The following is a 23,912-nucleotide window of genomic DNA, read 5'->3' on the forward strand; positions in this document are numbered from 1 at the left end:
GTATAATATAAGCCCAGTTAAAAAATGTTACATTATGTCACACAGGTGGGACAGTTCTGCAAATCATTGGAAACCCAGGAGTACAAACACATACAGTGATAACAAGCAAGGTAGAGGCATAAGTGTGAGTTTAAGAATGTTAAAATGAGATAATTGAGTTAATGTCTTGTCTAATCTTACTAATTCACTACACAGTCAGCCTGACACTTAACTTAAACTCAGTATCCATAAATGTTTTAAACACATTCATAAATTACTATAAAGTATTCATAGTGCCTTGTAATGATTGACATAAGTCTCTAAAATGATCCACACATAATGTTTCCATTCATAAAGCATTACAATGTTATAGTATTTTATGCAACAGTTAGGTCCGGTCAAACTTTTTATTAATTTCTGATTGGACAAGAGGCAAGTAAAAATTTCTGAGTGCAGTCCTGTCTATTTATTACTATAGAGCTATATAGACTTAGAGCAACCGTTACGATGCATTATGGAGACTTAATAAACATTCATGCATGTGCTCATGATGCTTTAAGGATACTGGGTTTAAGTGAAGTGATACCAAAAAACTTCATCATCTGAGAATCTGCTTATAAAGGTTTGAGACATTACAGGCTCTATGGCCAGTGGTCAAGTGTCTCCAACCTTTCATTCTTTGTTTCAAAGAGCCTGTCTCCCAGGAGCAAATTTCTCAGCTGACTGAAGTTTCAAGTGCTTGCAGCTGCGCGGCTTTGTTCGACTGTCCCTCATGCAACAAGTGGTCTTGATCGCTCGCGGCAGGGGCCTTTGGTCATGCGGAGAATTACTGTACGTGAGAGGGAAGGAGACATGGCAGCGGCACAGGGGTCTGTCCCCTGCCAATGTAAACAGGGCTTATGTGGCCTTGCTTGTGGTACGGGGTTGTCACACTGAAGTGCCATCTGAGCTGCATTTCACAAAAGCATTGTGTAATGGCATGTAGGCTTTGAGCATGTGGTTAGCATTAGGATTGCGTTGAGAAGGAAGATGCAAGGAGGAGAATGGAGATGTGGACAGGTTGTCTATGAACCAAAAGAACCAAAAGTAGAGGATGCTGTTCCTATCAGGCCACATTTAAGTGTTATCAACAGCCCAAGGAGTAAGGCTAATTAGTATGCGCCCTCAAGAATGAAGTGTCTGTTTCATGTGACTTTCAAGCATTGACAAACACGCACACACACACACCTACACACATACACTGTTTTTGGGTAAGAATGATGTTTCACTTCTAAAATGCTTTTCAAATCCACATATCTCCCTTGCTGTGAAACAGATGATTCTACCAGTTGGATTTGATATAGATAATAAGTGAATTTCTTTTATGATAGCACATTTATTCAATGAGCAACATTGATGAAATCCAATCGAATCAGACAGAGGGTAACCTAATCTGGAAGAATTCCTTCGAATTTCCAGCATCCCCGTCATCCCCCTACTGCCTAAAATGAATCCTCATCTCCCAAAACACCCAAAAGGTATTTCATAATCATTTCCAAGTTGTGTTTCACCAAGTGGGACAAAGAGAGAGTATGGTAAATCAAGACCACATCTAGAGAACATCAGAAACCCTTTTTTCCATGACTTGTAGGAAGCATGCAGAACCCAATTCCAATCCCACTTTCTCTTTCCAACGTTACGCATCCATCTGTCAACGTATACATCTAGTTAGTTCTACTAAACTTCTCTGAAAGGCTCTCTTACCTTGAAGACGGAGTGAGACAATGTTACACATGAGTACTCTGTGAAACATCAGACTTTGGATGATGTGACATTTTCCTTCTCATGATGGCCTGATTTATTGATAGCCAAATGTAATCATATTTGTCCGTAGTCCTCACACCACCCTGCGTGGGGATTGGAGAACATGTGTGTTTCTAATGAGGCCGCATGATATCATGCAATTTCCCCTCACAGCGGTCCTCCTGAGAGATCCCGCTCAAAATCACACCAAGAAACTAGGCCTGAAAGAGGCCGACACGATATACCGCTTTAATAAAACATAATTTAGAACTGTCGGATCTCCGGTTGCATTGAACCTCTGCCAAGGTGACAAAGCAAGCATGCTCCATAGGCTGAAGGGTTCAGAAAATGTCCCTAATAAAAAGAATGTTCAGCATTTATTGTTCCCCTGTGCATGTGAGCCATTGCACTAAGTAAGGGAATAAAATATTTTCAGTGATGCATTTGTGCATTTACACATTCCTTCCCCTTTAAACCTAAATTCAACATGTCAAGTATGGGATATCTGCTTTGAAATGTTTATGTGAGTGCCATGTATGTTCATTTAATCTGGCTCGTCATGCTTACAGTTAAAAGATTTGAGCATCTGGCCATGTGACCCTAAAGCATGCTCCTGTTCAGAACCACTGGAGTAAGACCTGCTGTAAAACATAACCACTATATGAGACTCACACATCTGTGGAATATGGAGAAACTGATCTAGCATGGTCCTTCTTCCGAATCCATTTTAAACCCCAACATTTGATCTGCTCGCGTCAAAAAGAGCTACTGACCAGAATTCACATTATTCCACCGGATTCTGCTACCAAGACTGCTCTAAAACAGATATTCAACAGCCATACATTTGTCTTGAATTCCTGATTTGATCATCTTGTGGTGACGGCTCCAATTTGCCAGTTATAGATCCACAATAATGGTGCTAATTTATAAACACGTCATAACCTCATGAAAATGAACCATGATAAGGCAGTGTCTCACAACTTATTTAGCTTGATGCCTATATCTATGTGGGTCAAACTGGTATTTAAGTACCAGACTGACTTGGCATTATCTGATGTTTCATAACATTTCATAATGACCAGGTATTTACAGTCAATAGGCAGTTGTAAGCTTAGTGGCTGTATTTCTAATGACCAGCCATGAGTATATCTGTTATCTGAACACCTGGGTAAATATTTAATTGCAGAACATCTGGCCCAACTGATTACCTTGTGCACATCAAGCACATCTAACACAGACACCATTGTGTTCACGGGAACATCTTACACAAACAGTTGTTTGTGCTATGTACTGTACAGCATACACATCTTGTTTACTCTTTCATGGCAAAATATGTTAAATATGCCACCGTACGGGGGGTGCTGTGGCGCAGCAGGCTACAACGCGGGTCCGAGTGCCCAGAGGGACCTGCGGTCATGTCCCGATCCCACTCCCATCTCTCGCTCTCCCACTCACTTTCTGTCAATCTTCACTGTCCTATCGGAATAAAGACAAAAAAACCCAAAAATATACCGGTACTAAAAGAATAAAACACATGTATTGTTAGAACCACTGCTAATCAATCAGCTTGTCCCGCACATGCAGAATGCCACAAAATAACAGGGGCATTCTTATTACAGCTGTTGCTTGTACTGTAACATTATTCTTGGGCAACTGGTTGAGAGTGCCTGAAACTAAAAATACTAGGCACTGTTGTATTGACCGTCAGCAATTCTTTTTTGTAGATTTCAGCATGTAACATAAATCATATTTTACAACATCAGGTCTCTTTGGAATGGAGGAGAAATTGGGCTCAATCACTACTTGCTAAATCATTCCAAGATTAAAGAGAAGTGCTTGATCCACGCCCACTGACCTTAAAGCAAAAGCCGAGAGCCTTTCACGGTTCCCAGCGTTCTCGCTCTAGAAGCGCTCAACACGGCGAGGCCAACAGCTGAAATACTCATCAAGGGGCTCCCCAATGAGCCTGAGTAGCGAGGAGTATTTTTTTAATACTCCGCTCACTCATAAACGTGTAGAGCCGTGCCGAAATGCCTCAAGTTGCCCCCCCTCCTCCCGATTCACACGCACAGTCTCTCACACCACCACCACTTTTGCCCTGTTAAAAACACTTGGACATTGATTGCGATCACTTGTTTTGGCAGTTGATCTTTCCCCTCATCCTTGTGAGTCTGCTGAAATGGTCTCTCTCTCTCTCTCTCTCTCTCTCTCTGTCACACTCCTCCACCCTCCCCTCTTTCTTTCACAACCTGCACACACACTTTCTCATGCAAGCGTGCACACTAACACACACAAGCACACACACATACACATTAACACTTAGTATATCACGGTGTGAAACCCAACTATGCATATGCACTTGCATATTTCTGTCATGACATTGTTCTCCTTGTGAAACGCTGTGAGGCTGGATTACGAGGCCTGGGGAGCTAAAATAACACTTCCCCCCTCAAAAGCCCTCATTCAGGCCTAATTACCCCATGGTCCACAGACATGATCAAGCCGCCTTCTAATCTAATAATGAACTTGTTTGGGGAAGGTGCATGGGTGCTGCACATTAAGGATGTATTGGATAAAGTTACATAGTAGTTCCATGGGAAACCAAATCTCCCAAGGACTTCCAACATCAGTGAAACCCATTGGGTTTAATTCTATTTGAATTTCTCATTAATCTAATAGCATCAAGCTGGGATTTGGTGCACACTCAAATAAGCCTTTTCATTTGCAACAAAATATAAACATATATCTGATAAAATGGCTGCTCTGTGGCTCTATGTCAATGTTTTATACACGGCCGTCTTCATGTCATGGACATGGTGAGTTTCCCAAAGGTCGAATATCCTCATCATATTTGATCGGGGTCAAGGAAAATAATATGAATGCCATGGGATATTCTGCAACATTGACTCAGACTGGACACTTGTGACAGTGATTCTTGCCAACAATAGTTCATAGAGACTTTCATAAACTGACTTGAAGGCTAGACCTAAAGTCAACATTTTACAATAGAGAACTGCTCTAGAGGGATCCTTTAGAGACTTTAAGTTCAGGGTTTATGTTGAGACACATATTATCCTATGTAAATGCCCTTAATGGTTTCAAACCATTTTACATATTTTTCCTCCAGCAAGTCAGTGAGTTTATGACAACAATGATCAAAGACAATGCACACATTTTTACAAAACCAACATTTAAACGTTAAAAGTAATGTCAAGTGAATTGCAGTTTTTAAATTACTCTAGTGGTTTAGAAGGCTGCACCAATGAACCTATGCACTGTGGTCTTGAAAGTGAATGTCCTTTTTTCATGATGACATCACTTAAAGGAATGGTTCAGCTACGGCTCAGAAAACCTCCCTTCCCCGGCTCCCTCATTACTGTATAATCCTGATTGCCCAGCGCTATACATTCATTCATTACTTATTGGTCACTTCTCAACAAGGCACACGATAATGAATACCAAAAGGGCTGGCAAAAGTGAACACATCACTTGGATCACCAACACACTGCTGTCACAGACACTAAACACATTTGGTGATATGCACAGTTTCTTGACAAGGTGAACAAAAATCCACCTCCCTGGCAAAGGCTGCAACTTGGAGATGGCAGAGACCTAAATCATTTGCATGTGGATGTGGTCCTCCATACCTGTTCGAGGCACACTGCGCACAGATGTTTCAAGTATCGGAGGTGTTCCTGTCATCAGCGCTCAATAGATACTGATGCTTGCTTTTGTATGAGACGGCCAAATGTTGTGGACTGGGTGCTTTGCGAGAGCATGTGGAAAAAGGTATGGCTTCTGCCTTGTGGGGCTAGCAACCTAGAAGGCTCATATAGAGTGATTTGGTGTAATAATAGTGTCATTATCAAAACCACCTGCAGTCAAACGTGTGGGGCTGAGGCTGCAGCTGGCTTTCGGTGCTTCGTATTTACATTCTGTCACACAGTTAAGTAACATGTAATGAAATCTAATCTGAGCTTTTGGATGGTGACTGTGCTCCCCCAAACAGATGCACACATACACACAATACACAAGCTCACATGCACACACACACACTCACATGGAGAGGGGAGAGAGAGAGAGAGAGAGAGAGAGAGAGAGAGAGAGAGAGAGAGAGAGAGAGAGAAGGGGAAATAGTTTGAGTGTGAGAAAGAGGTTTTGAGTGAAAATGGGTATTTTGATGGTTACATTTGAGGATACCATAGAGGCCGATTGGCTGTTTTATCTTAGCTGATATCATCTGGCATAACCTCCAAAAGTCTACCTAAATTACATCAAATTGGAATAAATGTCACCTTATGAGATGCGAGGAGTATGGGGAATACATCGGCATTGAGCCAGAGCCATAGCCTCATCATTCCCAAGCAATGTTCCCTTCATTCTACTGTACAGGCAAATAATAGCTATTTAATTCATTTATGTGATAATTATCATTCCACTAGTGTAAACATATACCACTGGAAATGAAGATAGGAATTTTATGAAATCTAAGATAATCAAATTAAAATAGCTGAGGATTTTACTCATGCTCAATCTGTGTTCTAATATGCTGGCTAGCATTCAAATCTGCAGCGCTGCTGAGAAATGACAACATAGCATAGCCAATGATTCACAGAGAAAAGATAAGTGTTCTTAGTAAGTAACCATTGTTTGTCAAATATGAATTCTTTTTAAATGATGAAATGATGATTATTGAATTGTTCTGTAATTGAATTTGACTTTCACTGTGACTAACACATTCTACTATTATGTAAAAGAATAAATTAACTAACTGATAAAGAAGTAGTTTCCACTGTTGTCCACAAGCAATATTTCAACACTATTGACAGTGAGGAATACAAATAGGTTTAATTTTAGGATTATGTTTCATTTGAGATTAAGGTCATGTTAGAGTACAACTCCATTCATTGTTTGACCAAGCGGACAAACAGGCTGATAGTATCACTCTCAACATGTCACTAAGATAGCCTTTAATCAAACAATTACTACAAAGCAAAACCCTATTTGTTGCAAGGGTCATAAGAAAGACATTGTGTAACTTCCCTTTTGCATTACTCTAAAAAAACCTGAAAAAAAGAACGATTTTCATAAAATGAGTTTGCTGAAAGCTCTTGGGATTTCTATGCACAGGTCATAAAAAAGAATTTCCAGTCAATTCCTCGACTCTCACAGAAACATACATCAAATTCATTAATCTAATCATTTCGGAGTACATCTGACAAAATGGCCCCTGGTGGCCATGAGTTCATCCTTTGGCTCAGTCCGTATGTTGGTTGTACAAATGACAACTTCCCCTCTTTATTAGTTGTTACAGGCAGGTCTGTTAATGCAATAGCACTAACTGACCCTCTGGGATAGAGTCCTATCGTAGGGTAGAATGTTTTCATAGGACCTCCCCGAGCTGAGTTTCACCCAGTTCTTTCTACATGCTGGTTTATGCCTCTTGTTGAAATATATGGCTGTGTGTGATTGAACTTATTGTGAAAAACATTTACAATGGAGAGCATGAAGCTTATGGATATCTTTGATCTGGCAGAATTTTTTGTGATTAGTTATGACAAAGGAAATTAAAAGTCATAACGCTCTGGCTGGAAAACAAAATATTGTGACCACAATTGAATTGAAAAAGAGATTTTGGAGGATATTGTTACCATGACCCCCTAGATATTTTTGAGAATTTTGCTCAGTAAGTTGCTCCCACAGAGTAGAGCCTCACAGATTGCAAAGGCAAGATGATTGCCATGGATACAAGGTCGAGTCAGCATGATGTCATTGTATTGTCTATGTATGGTAGTCAGGGTAACGGTGTGATTGGTCCACCAGGGGATGAAGCATACACCTAATCTGTGTGATTGGCTGATTAATCAGCACTGGTCATTTATTCAGTATTCATGGTGTTCCCTCCTGGGAGAGAAATAACTCAGATAGCTGTGTCATGACCCACTAACGAAGAGAATAACCTATAATGACACTGAGTGGTTAAACTTTTGGTCTCGGGGGTTAATATAAATGGACAAGATAAAGACACCTAGAAATTGTGTGTGACAAATTCATATGGTATCTGTACAACAGTGAGCCATCTCTAGTCTAGGAAGATAATGAGAACTTAAATGCAGTCATTGATTCTAATTCCATCCACTTTTTGTTAAATTAAGCAAATCGCTCCGCATCGTCCTCCTTTCCCTTCAATGTTCGTCTTCTACAAAACTTCAGGAGCACAGAAGGCTGGGGTGTGATTTGATTGGCTGTTGAACTCATATATCAACAACCTTTTACGAAACCACAACAATATATTGCATAGTGCATCTTAAAACATGCCATCCTTTCTCTCTCACACACACACGCACACACTTATACACACACTCACAGTTACTCACTTACACATTCTCTCTATCTCACATTCACACACACACACTCCCTTGCTCCCTTACACAACCACTCTCCCCCCCCCTCTCTCTCTCTGACACACACACACGCACGTACAACCACATCATATACACACACACACAGACAGATACACACACACACACATTGTCTCTCTCCCTCACACATGAACAAACACATCACACACATACGCACACACACACACACACACACACACACACACAACACAAACACCTACTACACTTACTGTGCATTCCACACACAGTCATCTGCTGATCCACTTTGAAATGTTACATTTCCCTCGGGCCTAAGTGTTTGGACAACTGAATGTGATGTAAATTGTGGTTGTGAAGTATGTAAGTGATCTGTAAACATATCCCAGGAGGATGGGTGAGGGGGTTTGGACGGGAGAGAGTAGTGGCTGGTGGTGGGTGGGGGTTATTGTCAGCCCTCTGTAGCACAGCACGGCACAGCACCGGTGCAGTCTGAACGCTAAGCACGCAGCTGAACGCCTGCGCACAACCCATCTTTCATGGTTTGTTTTCCCCTCCTGCTCAGAAAATGTAAATCATCGCTCACTTGTGTTCTTTATTATACGCACTCACAGGAGTATACAGTGTGCTTCTGTGGCAGGACGATTCATTTCCGAGGTCAGTGCTTCTGCACTTCACTTGGTGATGCAACATCAACCAACGCTGGACAGTGGACTCCCATTAAATAAACATGGTGGACTGTGTGTGGTAGGAGGATTCCAGTTAGTCAACTCAGTAAAGAAAAAATCTGAAGACATAAGGGCAGCTTGCTTTACAAAAGCTGGACCATGCCAATATGGAAACTGCACATTACTAGTCCGCAGAAAAAAATAACATTTACAAAATCAAACCTTTCCATTCATCTCTGGTCTTGCCAAGATAAGTTCAAAAGTCTGCTGCAAATTGAATCTGTCTACCAAGATAACAGTGGAGTTGGGGGTGGATCTCACAGAACCACTGAATCAAGGCCAAATTCACTTGAGATTCTACTGCTATCTAGTTATCTGATTATTTGTCTGTCTGTCCAGTTGTTTCCCTGGCTCTAGGTGTTATGCTTTTTATTTATCATATTTTCTTTTCTGAAGACCACATAATTTGAAGGTGTGGCCAGTATTGACCATGAGAAATATAACTGAGACCTAATGCTTGACAGCGATCCCTTTGGACTTGCATGCCATGGTGTTAAAATAAGCACTTGATTAAAAAATGTGTCCGCTAGGTGGCAGGTTTTGCGCATGTGTTGCTGCAATTCACATGACCGAAGTTGAAAGGTACCAAGAAGTGCAGTTGACCTCAGCGTGAATACACCTTTAAATACGTACAGGAATTACTGCAAGATCAAAGACTTGACTTGAGAAGCGACGAAAACCTACTCAGGATTATATACATATAAGTATACAAACCCATCTTTCATGGTGTATTTATATATATAGCATATATATATATATAAACAAATTACACTTCCTGACACTAAAGTTTATATTTACAATATAATAATATAGGCCTATTATATCGATATTATATATTATTCTTCACGGATCTTGCACAATGGCATATTGGTTCATTTGTACAGTCAATTAAATAAAAACTTGAATAACCATCGTTTTGAAATACTATAGAATGGTAGCCTTGCCGTTAATGCAAAAAATAAATCATGCAATAACCCCACACGTAAACTATTCCGTCGAAGCAATACACAAAAGGATCAATTGTTATTAGGCATATATAAATATTTATTTAACCCGCATGTGTGATGTGTTTATTTATTAACCTACAGTGATGTCCACCTTACGCAATATATCACGCTATCCAAGTGCCACTAAATAAAATCCCGCTCAAAGTGACCTCTCTCTTTAGTGCCGCGTTTTGAGGTATTGTCGCATCACCTTTTTTATGTAGCCTACACTCTGAATAAAAAACTACGCAGAGTTTTCATCTGTATTCTCTTAAAAAGGGGTGACAAATTGAAAAATGCTTTAGAGGTTTAATACGAGTATACTATTTCTTTTCCCTCGAACTCCAAGTTAAAAGTGACAGTTGTATATTTACCTTAATTAATTTAGAGCGAGGGGTGATTTGTTGGTCTTCCAGCGTAGGCTATACAGAAGCCTATTTTAAACAGGAAAACCTGGAGGGTGGGTCAAATTCTTAAAGAGGAGCAAGAACATGACAATTAGTCTGATGTATTCAAACTTTTTTGCCTTTCACATCAACCCCCAGGAAAAGATGCTGAGTAGACGAGGATGAAGTTGGTATTGGTTATTGGTTGGCTATAGAACTGGTCAAAGATTTACCCTCCTACTTTGCTGACAGACTTGTCATCATTGTGCCCTCTTACCTTCTGGTCCTAGAAGAGGAAAGACAACTTAATCAAAGTGTATGATTAAAATGTATGATAAATATTGACATACATGGTTAAAGATATGCCTAAAGTACGTCCTCTTTAACAACTCTTCCCTGTAATACTTTTAAAACATATTTTATATAGAGATATTGTTGCAGGCTACATTTATGAACTGCGTTTATGGGTTTTTTTTTTAAATAAAAAATGACATACTATCCGTTTACTTTTACCCCATGGTGCTGTCTAAGACTGTGCGTTATGACAAACATTGAAAAATACACTGATAATGTTTTGCCAAAGGACACCTAAAATACCACTGCTTGATCGGTCTCCCATTAAATGAATGCAACTGACTTTACTTTACAGTATGAATCTCCATCCATCGACTCTTTTTTCATTCTAGTTGGGGAGGTTGGCCGAATGACGCGCATGTGCAAGTGGAGGCAATAAAGAGGCGGTTTGACTTGGAACCGCAAGAGAGTGAAAGAGTCTCATCCTGAAAACGTCCCGCTTACAACTTGTGGGAACAGCTATGACATACACGCACTTACATGGTCAGCTCTGAGGTGACATGTAGAAGAAGCTGGTTGAAGTATCTGGTTCGAGAAACTTTTACACGAACGGCCTGTAACTCTTGAGAAGTTTTGCAGCAACAGTGTTTTACTCCTCTACGAGCTCCTTGAAGACAACAACGCTGAAATCTTGGACCGTTCTTCAGAACTTCTGAACCTGGTAAATATCGCAGTGTTTTGTCTTCAACGATAGCATAAGCTACTTAAAAATCTAACTTTTGATTTGTTGTTAACGTAGTAGAAGACTCATAGATATGATGACAATTGAAAAACGGTGCAGAGCATGGATATAGGGATGACATGTAACATGGGGCAGGCAGGTTACGTTAAAATAGAGATTTGCTCGCAAACACCGTGCAGACCGGGCATTTTAAGTGGGCTATGGAATTGTCTGTTTTTAATACTGAAAGCGACCATGCCACTCGCAAACTGTCATGATGTGCTGGACTTCCTTCGATTAATGGTGCTGCGGTGGTAGCTAAAAAGTCAGACTGTCGTGCATGCTGGAGCGATCAACAGGTGTGATGTTTCAGAGGGCAAAGTATCCATTCGCTAAGTGATGTTATGTAGCTTGCACGCTGCCTGAAATCGTTTCAACATTCGCTTTAATAAACAGCCTTGTGTTTTCGCAAGGTAGACCGTTTGGAATCTATCGATAATTTCAGCCAGGACGGATCAAGTAATAGTTTGACTAATATTTGTGCTTTTCACCAGACACCTTTGGCGTACAGATTTAAACGTTGTTGCATCTCCATATTTCATTTTCGTTTTCGTTTTATTTATAGGCTAACTATTGGATTTTGATACAGATTTAAAAACGAAATTTGACCCCAGTTTGCATTTATTATGTTCTTTTCATTGTATTGTTTTGGTTCTATTTACCATGCACATCATGCACAGTAGTCATGCACCATACACCCGTCCTTACTATAAAGTAGCCGTGCGTTTGTGAAGCAAGTCCATTCAATTAAATTATAATTAAAGCCTTTACTAGCCTTTAGCAATAAAGGCCACTGTAATTAATTGTTTTCAATTCTTTATGAAATAATCGTTAGTCGTGGGACTACTTGGTGAAGAAAATATTACTCTAAATTAATTTTGAATTTTCTTGGAAATTGATGCTATGATATTTCATCCCACTTAATTTATTGGTTAACCCTTGTAATAGATGACGTTATATATGCCCCCTTAATTTTGTGGTAATTATTTTTAGTGATTCTATTAAATAACAGTGACTATAATTATTATCATTATTATTGGCATTATCATTACTATTATTATCAGTATTATTATTATTATTATTATTATTATTATTGCGGTTAAATTAATATTTAAACTATAAATACCATCAAAATACATAAATTCATAAAAAAAGCATATGTTTACTTTGGCATTTATGTTTAGTGTTCTTTCTGCAGGCTACGTTCCTGGAGTGACTACTCCTTTACACCAACCATTCCACTTTTAGGACAGTTTACTTTAAGACTGACACTGTTTACTTCTGTCTTCCATCCTTTTTCTCTCATCGTCTTTCTCTACATTGTATTCATGTATATCCAGTCATGTTAGATTATCTCCATGTTAAATATTGAGTGTCTTGCACTTTGCTTTCTCAGCTTACGTTAAATGTTCACATCCCCTGTTTTGTAGGCTATTGGTAAAGATAAAAGCATCAGCTCGTTTGTGGCAATTACCGCGCAATCGACCAGAATGCCGACTGTCTATGAGGTTGCATATTTAACACAATACACAACTCACTCCCTGCATCTCTCCCCCGTTTCACAAGTGACACATACTCATTTAGAGTTGTAATGGTTTTAGGAAAAGTTAAAGCATTTGAAGGTCCCAAGGCACAAGTGAAATTAACGCCTTTTATGCTATCATCACAACAACGGAAACTATTAGAGTGAAAGGATAACAGACACTGCACTGACTTGAACACACTGAACCATGGGTTATGTGAGGTTGTGGATGAAAACTCTCATCATTACAAGAACAAGGCCTTTCCATTTCAGTTTGCAAGCTCCAGTACTCTAAGCAGTTGCTCTGGAGAAGACGTTGTCACCAAATATAGCAAGAGCACAGAGGGCAAAGAAAATCCAACATGATTCACGGACCCTTTCATCACCTTAGCTCAGATAAATCTCGGGGAAGGAAAGTTGTACTGAGTTTGATCCTTTATGTCGTGCGGGAAGCAAAGCGGGCTGGCTGGTGTGACTTTTCTTGCCAGAAACGTTGCAGAAATCCTGCTAATTAGCCAACAATGTCTCTGTGAAATGTCATTAACGCCTGGGTCAGCAACTTTCAAATTCCATAGGATTTAGGGACTGGTGTGAAGTGAAGCGTCCCTGGCCTGTCCGTTATTGAGCGCATGCTGTTGTGCGGCCCGATGCGAGTTGAATTAGAGCTACATTCATTAGTCTGGTCATAGTCGAACTACATAAATTTAAAACGTGGGTGTGTGCACAACTTGATCAGTGCGTATTCTTTGCGGGCTAAGTTGTAAACAATCATCACGCTCAGGTGTCTTGGGGTGCGTAATTTGATTGCTCAGTCTCACCCTTTGTCCTTCCAACAATGAAATGGTATGCAGACATCAAAGGGTTAAGGATATGGTGCTGTTGGGGAGCAACCGCTGATCTCCCCTAATGACCTCGTAAGTAAAAGTCAATTACTTCTGCGTCATGATCAGAAAGTATAAATCCCTGGGGGACTTTTGAGCTTGAGAGTCTCTAATTAGTACTATTTCACTCTTTATTTATAGCGAAAACTCTGCTACACATCCAAACTCAGAGAGTTTATTGAATGGCAATGTGGGGGAAGAAACGAACATTTTACGGCAGATTACTCTCCACTGCATTAACATTTAAGACACACGTTTGACACATGCGAGTTATGGCAGGGGCCAGACTCAAATTATGCTTCAGTCATAAAAATGTAAATAATTATTTACTGTCCTCCAGAAATCTTGGGGCTCCCTGAAGATTTGTTCCATATAAATATTCCATCTGCCCATCAAATGCAGACACAATAGAGCCTGATTGTTCTTTGTGTCTCTCCTATCAGACTTGATGAAATTGTTCACTGAGGTATGTTACCTCAGTGAATAGTGTCTTTGAGGTGAATAGCTCTGGGCACAATTTCTGGAAGCGGGGCGACGCCTACGCCAAACACACGTTAACGTCTGGCAGGCCCTGAAACAGTGTTTGTGTGTGTGTGTGTGTTTTGCCTTCTGCTGCCTATCAGACCTCTATCTCTCCATCACTGTATCTCTCCTTTCCATCAGACACTTTGTTCCTCTCATTTTATCCCCTTCCCTTCCTCTTATCCAATGCATGTGTGTAAACAGGGGATTTTGTATGTGTCCCAGGAGTGGTGGTGGTGATTAAATTTAATGACCGCCTCATTTATTTTTGAGCTAATGGAAATTTATCTCCAAGGGAATTTATAATCAACTTTATTCCTTCCGGTTTGTCTAATACGATCTCTCTTTCTGTGTTTCACAAGACGTTACCCTGTCAGTCCCTTGTGGTTTGATCAACGTTTGACAAACATGGGAAGTAAGACCCTTCCAGCTCCAGTCCCGCTCCATCCATCCTTGCAGCTGGCCAACTACTCCCTTCTGCAGACGTCCAACGGCTTCCAGCTCCCGTCGGACCACGTGCCCAGCATCTACAGTTTCAGTGCCCTGCACGCCGTACACCTGCATCAGTGGACTCTGGGCTACCCGCCCTTTGCCCTGCCCCGCTGCACTTTCTCCAAGCTTCCTGGCTTGGTAGATGCCCGGTTTCCCCTGCCCTCCATCCCTCTCTTTCCACACCTGGTCCAGCCAAACAAGCAGGACTCCTCGGGGAACGGCCCTGGCAGCACTGGCAGCGGTTCCTCCAAGAACAAGCCCCGGTTCGACTTTGCCAACCTGGCAGCTGCTGCAACCCAGGAGGACCCCCTGAAGGCGGAGGATCTGAGTGCCAGCGCGCAGACGCCCCATCCGCCCACACTGGGCTGCCTGCTGGACGTGGCCAAGCTCTCCCCGGAGAGGAAGCCCAGCCGAGGGCGCCTGCCGTCCAAGACCAAGAAGGAGTTTGTGTGCAAGTTCTGCGGACGTCATTTCACAAAGTCCTACAACCTGCTGATTCACGAGCGCACACACACAGACGAGAGGCCATACACCTGCGACATCTGCCACAAAGCCTTCCGGCGACAGGATCACTTGAGAGATCACAGGTATGTCTAACCTGTTTACAACTCCAAATGGAAAGTAAGAATTAGGTTAGTTTTAGCAACATGTCATGAGTAAAAATGGACAGTTATGCTCAGAGGAACTTTGTGTCCAGAAGTGATGCTGCCTTAAGTATCTTCTCTCTTACATCTATAGAATAGAAAATTGGAAACATTACATTGACAGTGTTCACACATTCAGAGCAATCCTTAACACAAACCTTTTCTACCATTTTGTGAATCACCATATATTATACAGCCGTTAAGCATTTTATTGTTCATAATTAATACATGAGCATGCTTTTAAATGTGCTTGACAGATGTTTCTTTTATGGATAGCGCTTTAGGACCGAGCATGTCTGTGGCTCCCTGAGCACAATAAGATAAACTATTGTGCTGTCATATAACATTCCCTCTTTTGTCTGTTCTGCCCTCCAGATACATTCACTCAAAAGAGAAGCCTTTTAAATGCCAAGAGTGCGGGAAGGGATTCTGTCAGTCGAGGACGCTGGCGGTCCACAAAACATTGCACATGCAGGTCAAGGAGCTGAAGCCTGCCAAGATAAAGTGACGTCAACGGCCAAAACAAACAAGCGTTACGGGGACACTGGAAGAACAACGACCAGCAAAAATGACAAGGCACAGAGACAGCATTGTTCCTGGGCAACATGAACATAGTGTAAACTATACACATTTTGATCACACCAAAGAGGGATATGTGAAAGTATTCCGAGAAAAAAGGGACAGAAATTCTTGTATCATGGAGAGACAGCAATTCTTCTGCCAAAAGTGCTATTGAATAACCTGGAATTTAAATAATGCGCCGAGACTCAACAGAAGGGACACATTGGACTTTTTTTTCACAATACTGTGTCGGCTGTTTTGTTTTCGGGGTTTGTAAAAACTGTTTTGTTTGGAGAACTCTTGTCATGGGTTACAGTGTAAGAGGTTATTGGGAAAAGACCCGCGGTCAGAATTAGAATGGATCCATTGAATGTGATCTTGGTCCTTGTGTTGACTCTGCCCTGGACAGGTTATTCTGTTGTTGTTCAGAGGCATGTATGAAATGAAATACGCAGTCCTTAGCAGTATCTGCAAGCTTATGGTGACGGCCAATGACACATAGCCATTGTCTCTTCTGTGAGAAATCAACATTCCATTGTAATTTTTGTACAGATTTTCCTTTTTGTATAACTGTTATTTGGCACTTTAACCTGATTATTGTTTATTTACATATATCACTGGATCCCCTAAACTTATTTTAAGAAATAAATAGTCATTTTCTAAACAAGTTCACTGTGGATGTTTTGGGTGGGTGTCACATTGTTAATATATCATTAAGGTGCATTAACATTTGATAGAATGGACCTAACATTCCTACACAGTATTTTCTAAGTATGGTTTAGTGCCTGTTGGCTATTGTATGCAAGCTGGATGTGTGGAGGATATTTGTGGTGGCAGAAAGGTTTTCAAAGGAACTGTTATGACATAAAATAGCAGTAAACACAGTACAGTGTAAAACATACAGAAAGAAAAAGGCCTTTTATCTTGTGGTAAATTCACAATACACAATAGGCAATCATGAGCTCTAAGGGCTTAATTTAGGGATATATGGATTCTTCACAGTTCTCTTCCAATATACATCCCAATTTTGATCTGATATCCTAAATTTGATTGCGGTTGTTAACACCACTACACATCAGTGTGGATTGGGGATCCAATGTGAAAGGGCTTACCGTGGCAGTGAAGGCCAGACACATCAGTATACAAAAGCCAGGTGTGATCACGACCATCAGACCTGCATATTGGAAACATGAAACACAACTCTCAGGAACACATTGAGAACACACACACATTCTCTCAATCCTTTTGATGTTAAACAAGTTGACTTATCTTGTAAAGTTGCCATTATGTGAATTGTTAGCTGAGGAAGGACATACGCTGTTCTACCTATTGGGCTCAATCACACATTGATCTCTTAAGGTGATGAGGCAACTTTTTGAGCAAGGTTGCTGGGCAACCATATAACCAGTTCCATTTATTCTGATTGGATGATAATCAGGTTTTGCCCACTGATAATTAAAGTTCTTCAGAAAAGAAATTGTTGCCCAATATCAATTGGAACATGCCATAATGAGGAACATTCCTCAACAACATTGCCCAAAAAGTTGCCCCATGTATCATCAGCTTTAGATTTGCTAGCGCCTATCAACCTCAATCTATAGCTCTTAACAGGTCTGATTTAGTGGTTACAATTGTGTTGCCAAATCAGATCGATTTGGACTTGTACAGTGTACAGGCAAAATCCAAAAAAGCTCAAATATGTCTAACATGCAAGTAGCCTGAGGAAAAATATATATCAGAACAAACGCAACACAACATATTTGGTGCTGTTATCCATATTCATAAGTGCGTTTGTTAAAATAATTCTTCATTTAACACAATTTGAATTTACAATAGCTCACAGACCTCACAAACTCTCCCTAAAAATACAGACACACAAAGGACACAGGCACACAGACTATGACAGACAGACGGACAGACAGAGAGACACACACACACAAATACACACTGTTAGTACAAAAAGCTAAGCTCCAGTTCCTTTGGCTTTCTTTAGGCTAAAACACAGCAAGGCCAGTCTGTTCACTAACCACACAAACAGTGTGTGTATATTACTTAATCAAATATAGAACAGTTCTAGTCAGGAAAATACACTTGAAGGTATGCCAATTAAACTGGCATTTACTTTGGATCCAATCGGCATGCTGAATTATTGTATGCAAAGTGACTCGAAGATACATTACATTTTGTTCCCTCTCACTACAGTCATATTTCCCATGTCCTCACTTGGTTTTGTGAGCATAAGCAAGAATAAACACTCTTTGATACATTTCTGTGCATAACCAAGTCCAGTGGTTACACCAGCTGTTCCTATTGAGTAAGATTTACCAGTGAAAGGTGTGTCCACATAGGGAATACAGCAATAACCACTTTCTGAAACTGGATATCTCCTATATTTTCATCTAAACCACAGCCTTGTTAAAGCATTTTATTTTTTTTCAAGACCAACACTTATATCCTTAATGTAGGATTCTTGTGTAAAAATAACATTATAAAAATTAGGTAAATCATTCCAAACAGCTTAATATGTCTGTATATCTAACTGACAGACCATACAGCCTACAGCTGTGTAATAAAAGGAAGATAACTTGATGACTCCACATATTGAAATCGAGTGTAAATGTTTCAATGTGTCTGAGCCCCCTGACTTCCTTGAAGTTCACTGATTTTGTCAGTGGGGACACTGCAGAGCTACTGTGGTCTTTCCTTTCCAGGAACTGAGTGAGAAAGAGAGAGAAAGAGAGGGTGAGGGAGAGAGAGAGAGAGAGAGAGGTGGAGAAATACCACTGAAAGGAAAGTCCACATCCTCAAGACAAAGTTTTCATGACCATGACACCAACTGACAAGAGAAAAGGTGGTACAGGCCTGTCATTGGTTAGTGCGGTTGATGTGTTTGTTGTTCCTAACAAAACGGTTCCTGATCTAGAAAAGTTACTGGTTAGCAATTTTACCTGTTCTAACACAATGAATTACAATACACAATGCTGTTAAAATACTTTTTAATTTGTACATATTAAATTATGGTATAACCTCAGGAAGTGAAGAGCGATGACCAGATCAATGTCCACTGGTGAAACTGCAAGGCCATACGCCACAGTCTCCACCCAAAAATCAGACCCTCCCCTCCCCTTCCTTCATTTCAATGATCAACCTGTGACATACCAAAACACTGAAGATGTTAAATGGGAGAACTGAACTTCTGTCCGAGGCCCATATCCCCACAGCGGCTCTGAGGTGCGTGAGAATGTTTATGACAAGGTTGATGGGCCTTATGGCAGAAGCTCGGCGGTTGCTACAGAGGGGGAGGGCAAGTTCACAGGATGGAAAGCCCCGCTGTTCACCGGCCCTCTAGAAGTCAGGAACCCATCTGTCCATCAACGTCTCCCTGACCCTTGGCCGAGAGAGCCAGGGACACACGCGGCACCCGATGGCACAGCAGACACAGCTGGACGGGGAGCGCCATGCTGGCCGCGGGCTACGTGACTACCAGCCAGTCCACCACAGGTGCGTAAGCAGTAGGGGGGAAAACAATAATAACAGCACCTCCGGAGGTGTTTCTTTCTACCACTGGCCATTTCCTAATGCAGCTGCATTTTATTATTTTTTTTAGTCCTTGTGCCATTGGGGATTTTAAAAAGCCTACTTTGTCTGGCCGTGATGTCATTAGCAACTACTGTTTGTCGATTTCAATGATGTGATTTAGAGGAGCTTCCCAGAAGGCCTTGCAGGCAGCGGACGGTGGCGGTGGTGCTGACAAGTTTAGGGCCTTGGCCAGGGGTGACACGGAGGGCGACAGGATGAGCAGACGACAGGCTGACAGACGCTACAGCCTGAGGGGCCCGCACCCCCCACCCCCCTCATTTCCTCCGGTAAGGAAAAGGGAAATCGACCGGGCAAAGATGTGGCCCCCCAATTTTAGAAAAGAACATAGGAAGTCCTGGGAGGTGAAAGCAGGTCTCGATGAAAATGGCGTCCACTTGGTCGGCAACCCCGTCACCTTAGCAGCACAAGGCGCACACAATATCATTGTCAACACTGCACTATATATAAAATGTTCAGCTGGTTGACAGGAAGGACTGGTACTCCAGAGGGAAAATTAGAGGTGATTCATCCAGGACTGTAAAAACACCCTAACAACCATAGAAAAACTTGGAAAGAATAATACCCTTAATGGTGAAAACTTCACACATAAAAAGGAGAACAAATTTTCTTTGAATGCTTAGGACGTGAACTATAAATGTGTCATATATCACTCCAGTCTGTGAATTTGATCAGGTGTTTAACCGCCCAATGACATTTTGTTTCCATGGCTCGCACAAACACGGCACACACACTGCTAATGCATGAACACTGATAATATGGCCTTTCACAGAGTTAAAGTCATATACAAAAAAATCAATTAAATTTAAAGGAGTCATGTCATAGACTTTTGAATTATTTCATAACCTTCCCTGAGATGCTTTTGGCTTTCTCATGATGTTCTAGCATGGGCTGAAAACCCTACAGGAAAAATATATGCTGATTTTGCAGCTGCGTTTTCATTTTGATAGTACATTTTACATGCAATTAGCTTCACTCTGCTAGGCTAACATCTCTAAGCATCTTCTAGGTGTATTGCTAGATCGCTAACAGGAATGGGAGCTAATAGTAAATGAGGGCAATGTGATGCAGAAACAATACATTTGTCTAATTTGCCCGTGCTCTATGACCATTTATTTTCTATGGCCATTACAGGCAAGGAAGGGAACAGTCCAATTTGAAAAACCCTGTGTGTCCCCTGGTTACATCGACATATCTAATTTCAAAGCCAAGAAGAAAAAGAGATTTCCTGCGGCACAACCCCATTAATGTGAACCAGGAGCCATTATTGGACATTATTAGAGGTTATTAGATTGGTCAACAAACGAGTGAAGAACATCATGGTCATTTGGTAAACCCTCATGTAACTTTTTGTCAGTGCTTCATGATTTCCTGTTTTGACCAAGACGAGACTACATCTAAGCTATGAAACTGAAGATATTGGTCAATGTCTACAAAATGAAGACGCAATTAACATAAAGAGGAAAATAATAAAAAGAGGAACAGAATAAAAAACATGGGCTACAGTAGTAATTGCCCACAGAGTTCTTTCTGAAATGATGACCAGTATAAATGTCTGCAGTCAGGAGCCTCTGACACCAATGCCTTTTAGGTGTCTTAGGACTTTTGGTTACGGGCAGACAGTAATTTGCTAACTAAGAGGTTAACATACAAACTGTAGATCACAGCTAAAATAGTACAGGGGGGCATTTTATACGGTAAGGAAAATAAAGATAATAAATTATTTTACCTGGCTTCTGTGATACTGGTTGCTGACTTAACCATAAAGAATCATCTGGTGAGTGTAAGTAACTGGTCCAAACATTCCTTTTCATGCATGATTCTAAGAGTGCATGTCCTTTTCTGAGAAGGATGAAAAGTAAAATTGCCAGTAATAGTCATGAAAGCCAATGGCCGTTGTACACTAGGCACATGGGAAAATGTCACAGTTGAAATCAAGTGAAAACAACACATTATTTTAGGAGGAAAGAACAATTCAAACGTGAGGTATTTCCCAGCATTATTTTTGTCACCTCCTGACCTCTCAAACTGCCTCCAAATGGTTATTTACCCCATTTGGAATGATAGGTTTTATTTTTTTGCAAGACAATCAAACCAAACAGTAAATGTAATAAATTCAAAACAATAAAATGAATGACAGATCTGACAGCATGAAATATAAAAATGAGCCTAAAGGGGCTTGGTTCATCAAATAATAAATCTCAATAAATTCTGCATTAGGTTAACACTTTGCGAGCACAATCGAGATACACTAGTTTGGCCTATTACCTAAGCCTATAGTGTTCCAAAAAATAAATATTCCCATGCCCAAGACTCGGTATTACTTCATGAAATACAAATTTATTGCGGTAAAGCAGGTTTATGATATAATTGCAAGAAACAATCTCAAATATATTTGAAGAATAATTTTAGTGGGCGCTAGGCCCTGAGAAATGCAAAGCAAAGCCAGAAAGAAGAAAAGCTATTACCTTCAGGACCAATAAGATGCGTTACTGGTCAAATAATATAATATGGGCAATAATACCCCCGTCTGCAATTTGCACTGGAATTTGAGCCGTTTTTATGGCCATTATGGTGCAACCACAGTTCATTGAAATCCATTATCAAAGTTGTTTAACTCAATTTACTTAAACACATAAAAGACACAGGCCTATCTAAGAATATAGCCTCTTTTTCTGTTTATATCGAAAAGGCAACATTTCCACACATAATATCTTATGAGTGGATAATAGTTAGGCCTAATACAGACTAAAAAGGGGGTAAACATGGGAAAATAAAAGAAAAGATGACATGATGGCAGACAGATGACAGTTGAGTAAGTTGTCAGTGAGATCCCAGATGACACCGGTGATGACATGGATCGATGCCAGATCAGATGTCAGACATCTACGCATATCAATACATTATGTAAAGCCTGCTACTATCAGCAGTGTAAAGGTCTGCTGATTTGTGATAAGTTTGTTCAACTAGGTGGTGAACAGTCAGCTATACATGAGTTCATCTCAGAATAACAAATAAATCAACCGATACCCTAAAAGGCTGTTGTCTCACAGGGTTGAGTGATGGAATGATGGAGAAAAACGGACTCCTGCTTCAGTTCCAACTAAACAATGAATACTGCTGTATTGAGAATATGAATGATATTTCATTTTTCAAGGCTATTTCAGCTTGTTATTCATCTCTATGATCTCTGTGCCCATTCACCGCTTTGTGCAGTCAATATGATAAAATATTACAGCAATAAACCTAGCTTGTATTTTTCCAGATGGCAACACAACTGCGATGATTGAAATGAATATGTTTCAGTACACTTTAGACTTTCAAATACAAATATTAAGCTATGGCTACACAGTGTACAAAAGACTTATAAAAAGTCTTTGGCACGGGACCAAACAACAAAGGCCATCTTAGATTAGTTATTTCTGTGTTGACTCACCAAACAACTTTGCCACTTAATGCACAGCTCGTATAAAAGCACAAATGCCACTCTCCATGTCAGTGGAAGAATACGTGACACAGACAGCTATATTTATTGGCTGTTACATTGTGTCTGTGTGGTATTATGTGTTCTATGTCTTGAATTCATGAGAGAAAGAACAAATGCCATTTTTACAGTTGTGAAATAAAGAAGGCACGTCAAGTTCAGTCATAAAACCTGGGTATTTTCCACTGGCCTCCCAATGTTCAGTATGACATAGTTGAACATGATATTTATATCCAGACCTCTCCAGCTCAATCATGCCCCTTCATCAAGGCCTTTTAAACAAGGCTCTGAAGTCCACCTCACGTCCAATAACCCGTCACACTTCAGCACACACTGACCCGGCAAAATATCTGATTGGCAGCTGAGGCTTAAAAAGAATAAAAGGCATGAAGGAAATAAAAAGCTTAATAAGTTATTAGGGAGAGGTTAACATGAATACAAAAAGACATTATGTATTTGGGAGACTGTACTGCTTTGGAAGAATGAAACAAAACTGTGATGTGTGCTGCAATTAGGAAAGATGAGAACTGAGATTTGGTACCACATATTATGCAATTAATAGGATGCACCATGGACAGACAGGGGTGACTGTAATATGAGTGGATGATTTTGGTGAGGGTTATTCACATGAGGTCAGTAGCCCCAGCTGGGGGGACCTGAGGACTCCCCTGGGAGGCTGCTGTTTCTGAAGTGAATCAGGGCCCTGATCTGAGATCAGATATTGTCAGATGGTGACTGCATAGAACTCGTTAATTTGTTATCATCTATCCATCCTATTCCACCCTCCACAAGTTCTAAAGTACAGCTATTTTTATACCCTTCAACTTTTGTAGAGATTATACATAGAGCAAGGCCGTAGCCATGTCAACATTGGGGGGGGACAAATCTGTGGTGGG

General features: G+C 40.6%; 1 protein-coding gene and 1 long non-coding RNA gene across 2 annotated transcripts in view; one reads left to right on the forward strand and one right to left on the reverse strand.

The window, feature by feature from the left end:
* The first annotated feature begins 11,012 nt into the window (after positions 1 to 11,012).
* osr1 (odd-skipped related transcription factor 1) lies at positions 11,013 to 16,599 on the forward strand. The gene is made up of 3 exons (XM_048227924.1): positions 11,013 to 11,253; positions 14,601 to 15,317; positions 15,750 to 16,599. The coding sequence occupies exons 2-3, from the start codon at positions 14,647 to 14,649 to the stop codon at positions 15,880 to 15,882; spliced, it is 804 nt and encodes a 267-aa protein (XP_048083881.1). The 5' UTR covers positions 11,013 to 11,253; positions 14,601 to 14,646; the 3' UTR covers positions 15,883 to 16,599.
* Positions 16,600 to 16,980: 381 nt separating this feature from the next.
* The window catches only part of LOC125284140, a 73,105-nt gene continuing 66,173 nt past the window's right edge, over positions 16,981 to 23,912 (reverse strand). Inside the window, exon 4 of the long non-coding RNA XR_007191833.1 lies at positions 16,981 to 17,109. This is a non-coding gene — a long non-coding RNA (uncharacterized LOC125284140). The remainder of the gene's footprint in view (positions 17,110 to 23,912) is intronic.

Source organism: Alosa alosa, chromosome 19, assembly GCF_017589495.1.
Source record: "Alosa alosa isolate M-15738 ecotype Scorff River chromosome 19, AALO_Geno_1.1, whole genome shotgun sequence".
Classification (NCBI taxonomy): domain Eukaryota; kingdom Metazoa; phylum Chordata; class Actinopteri; order Clupeiformes; family Clupeidae; genus Alosa; species Alosa alosa.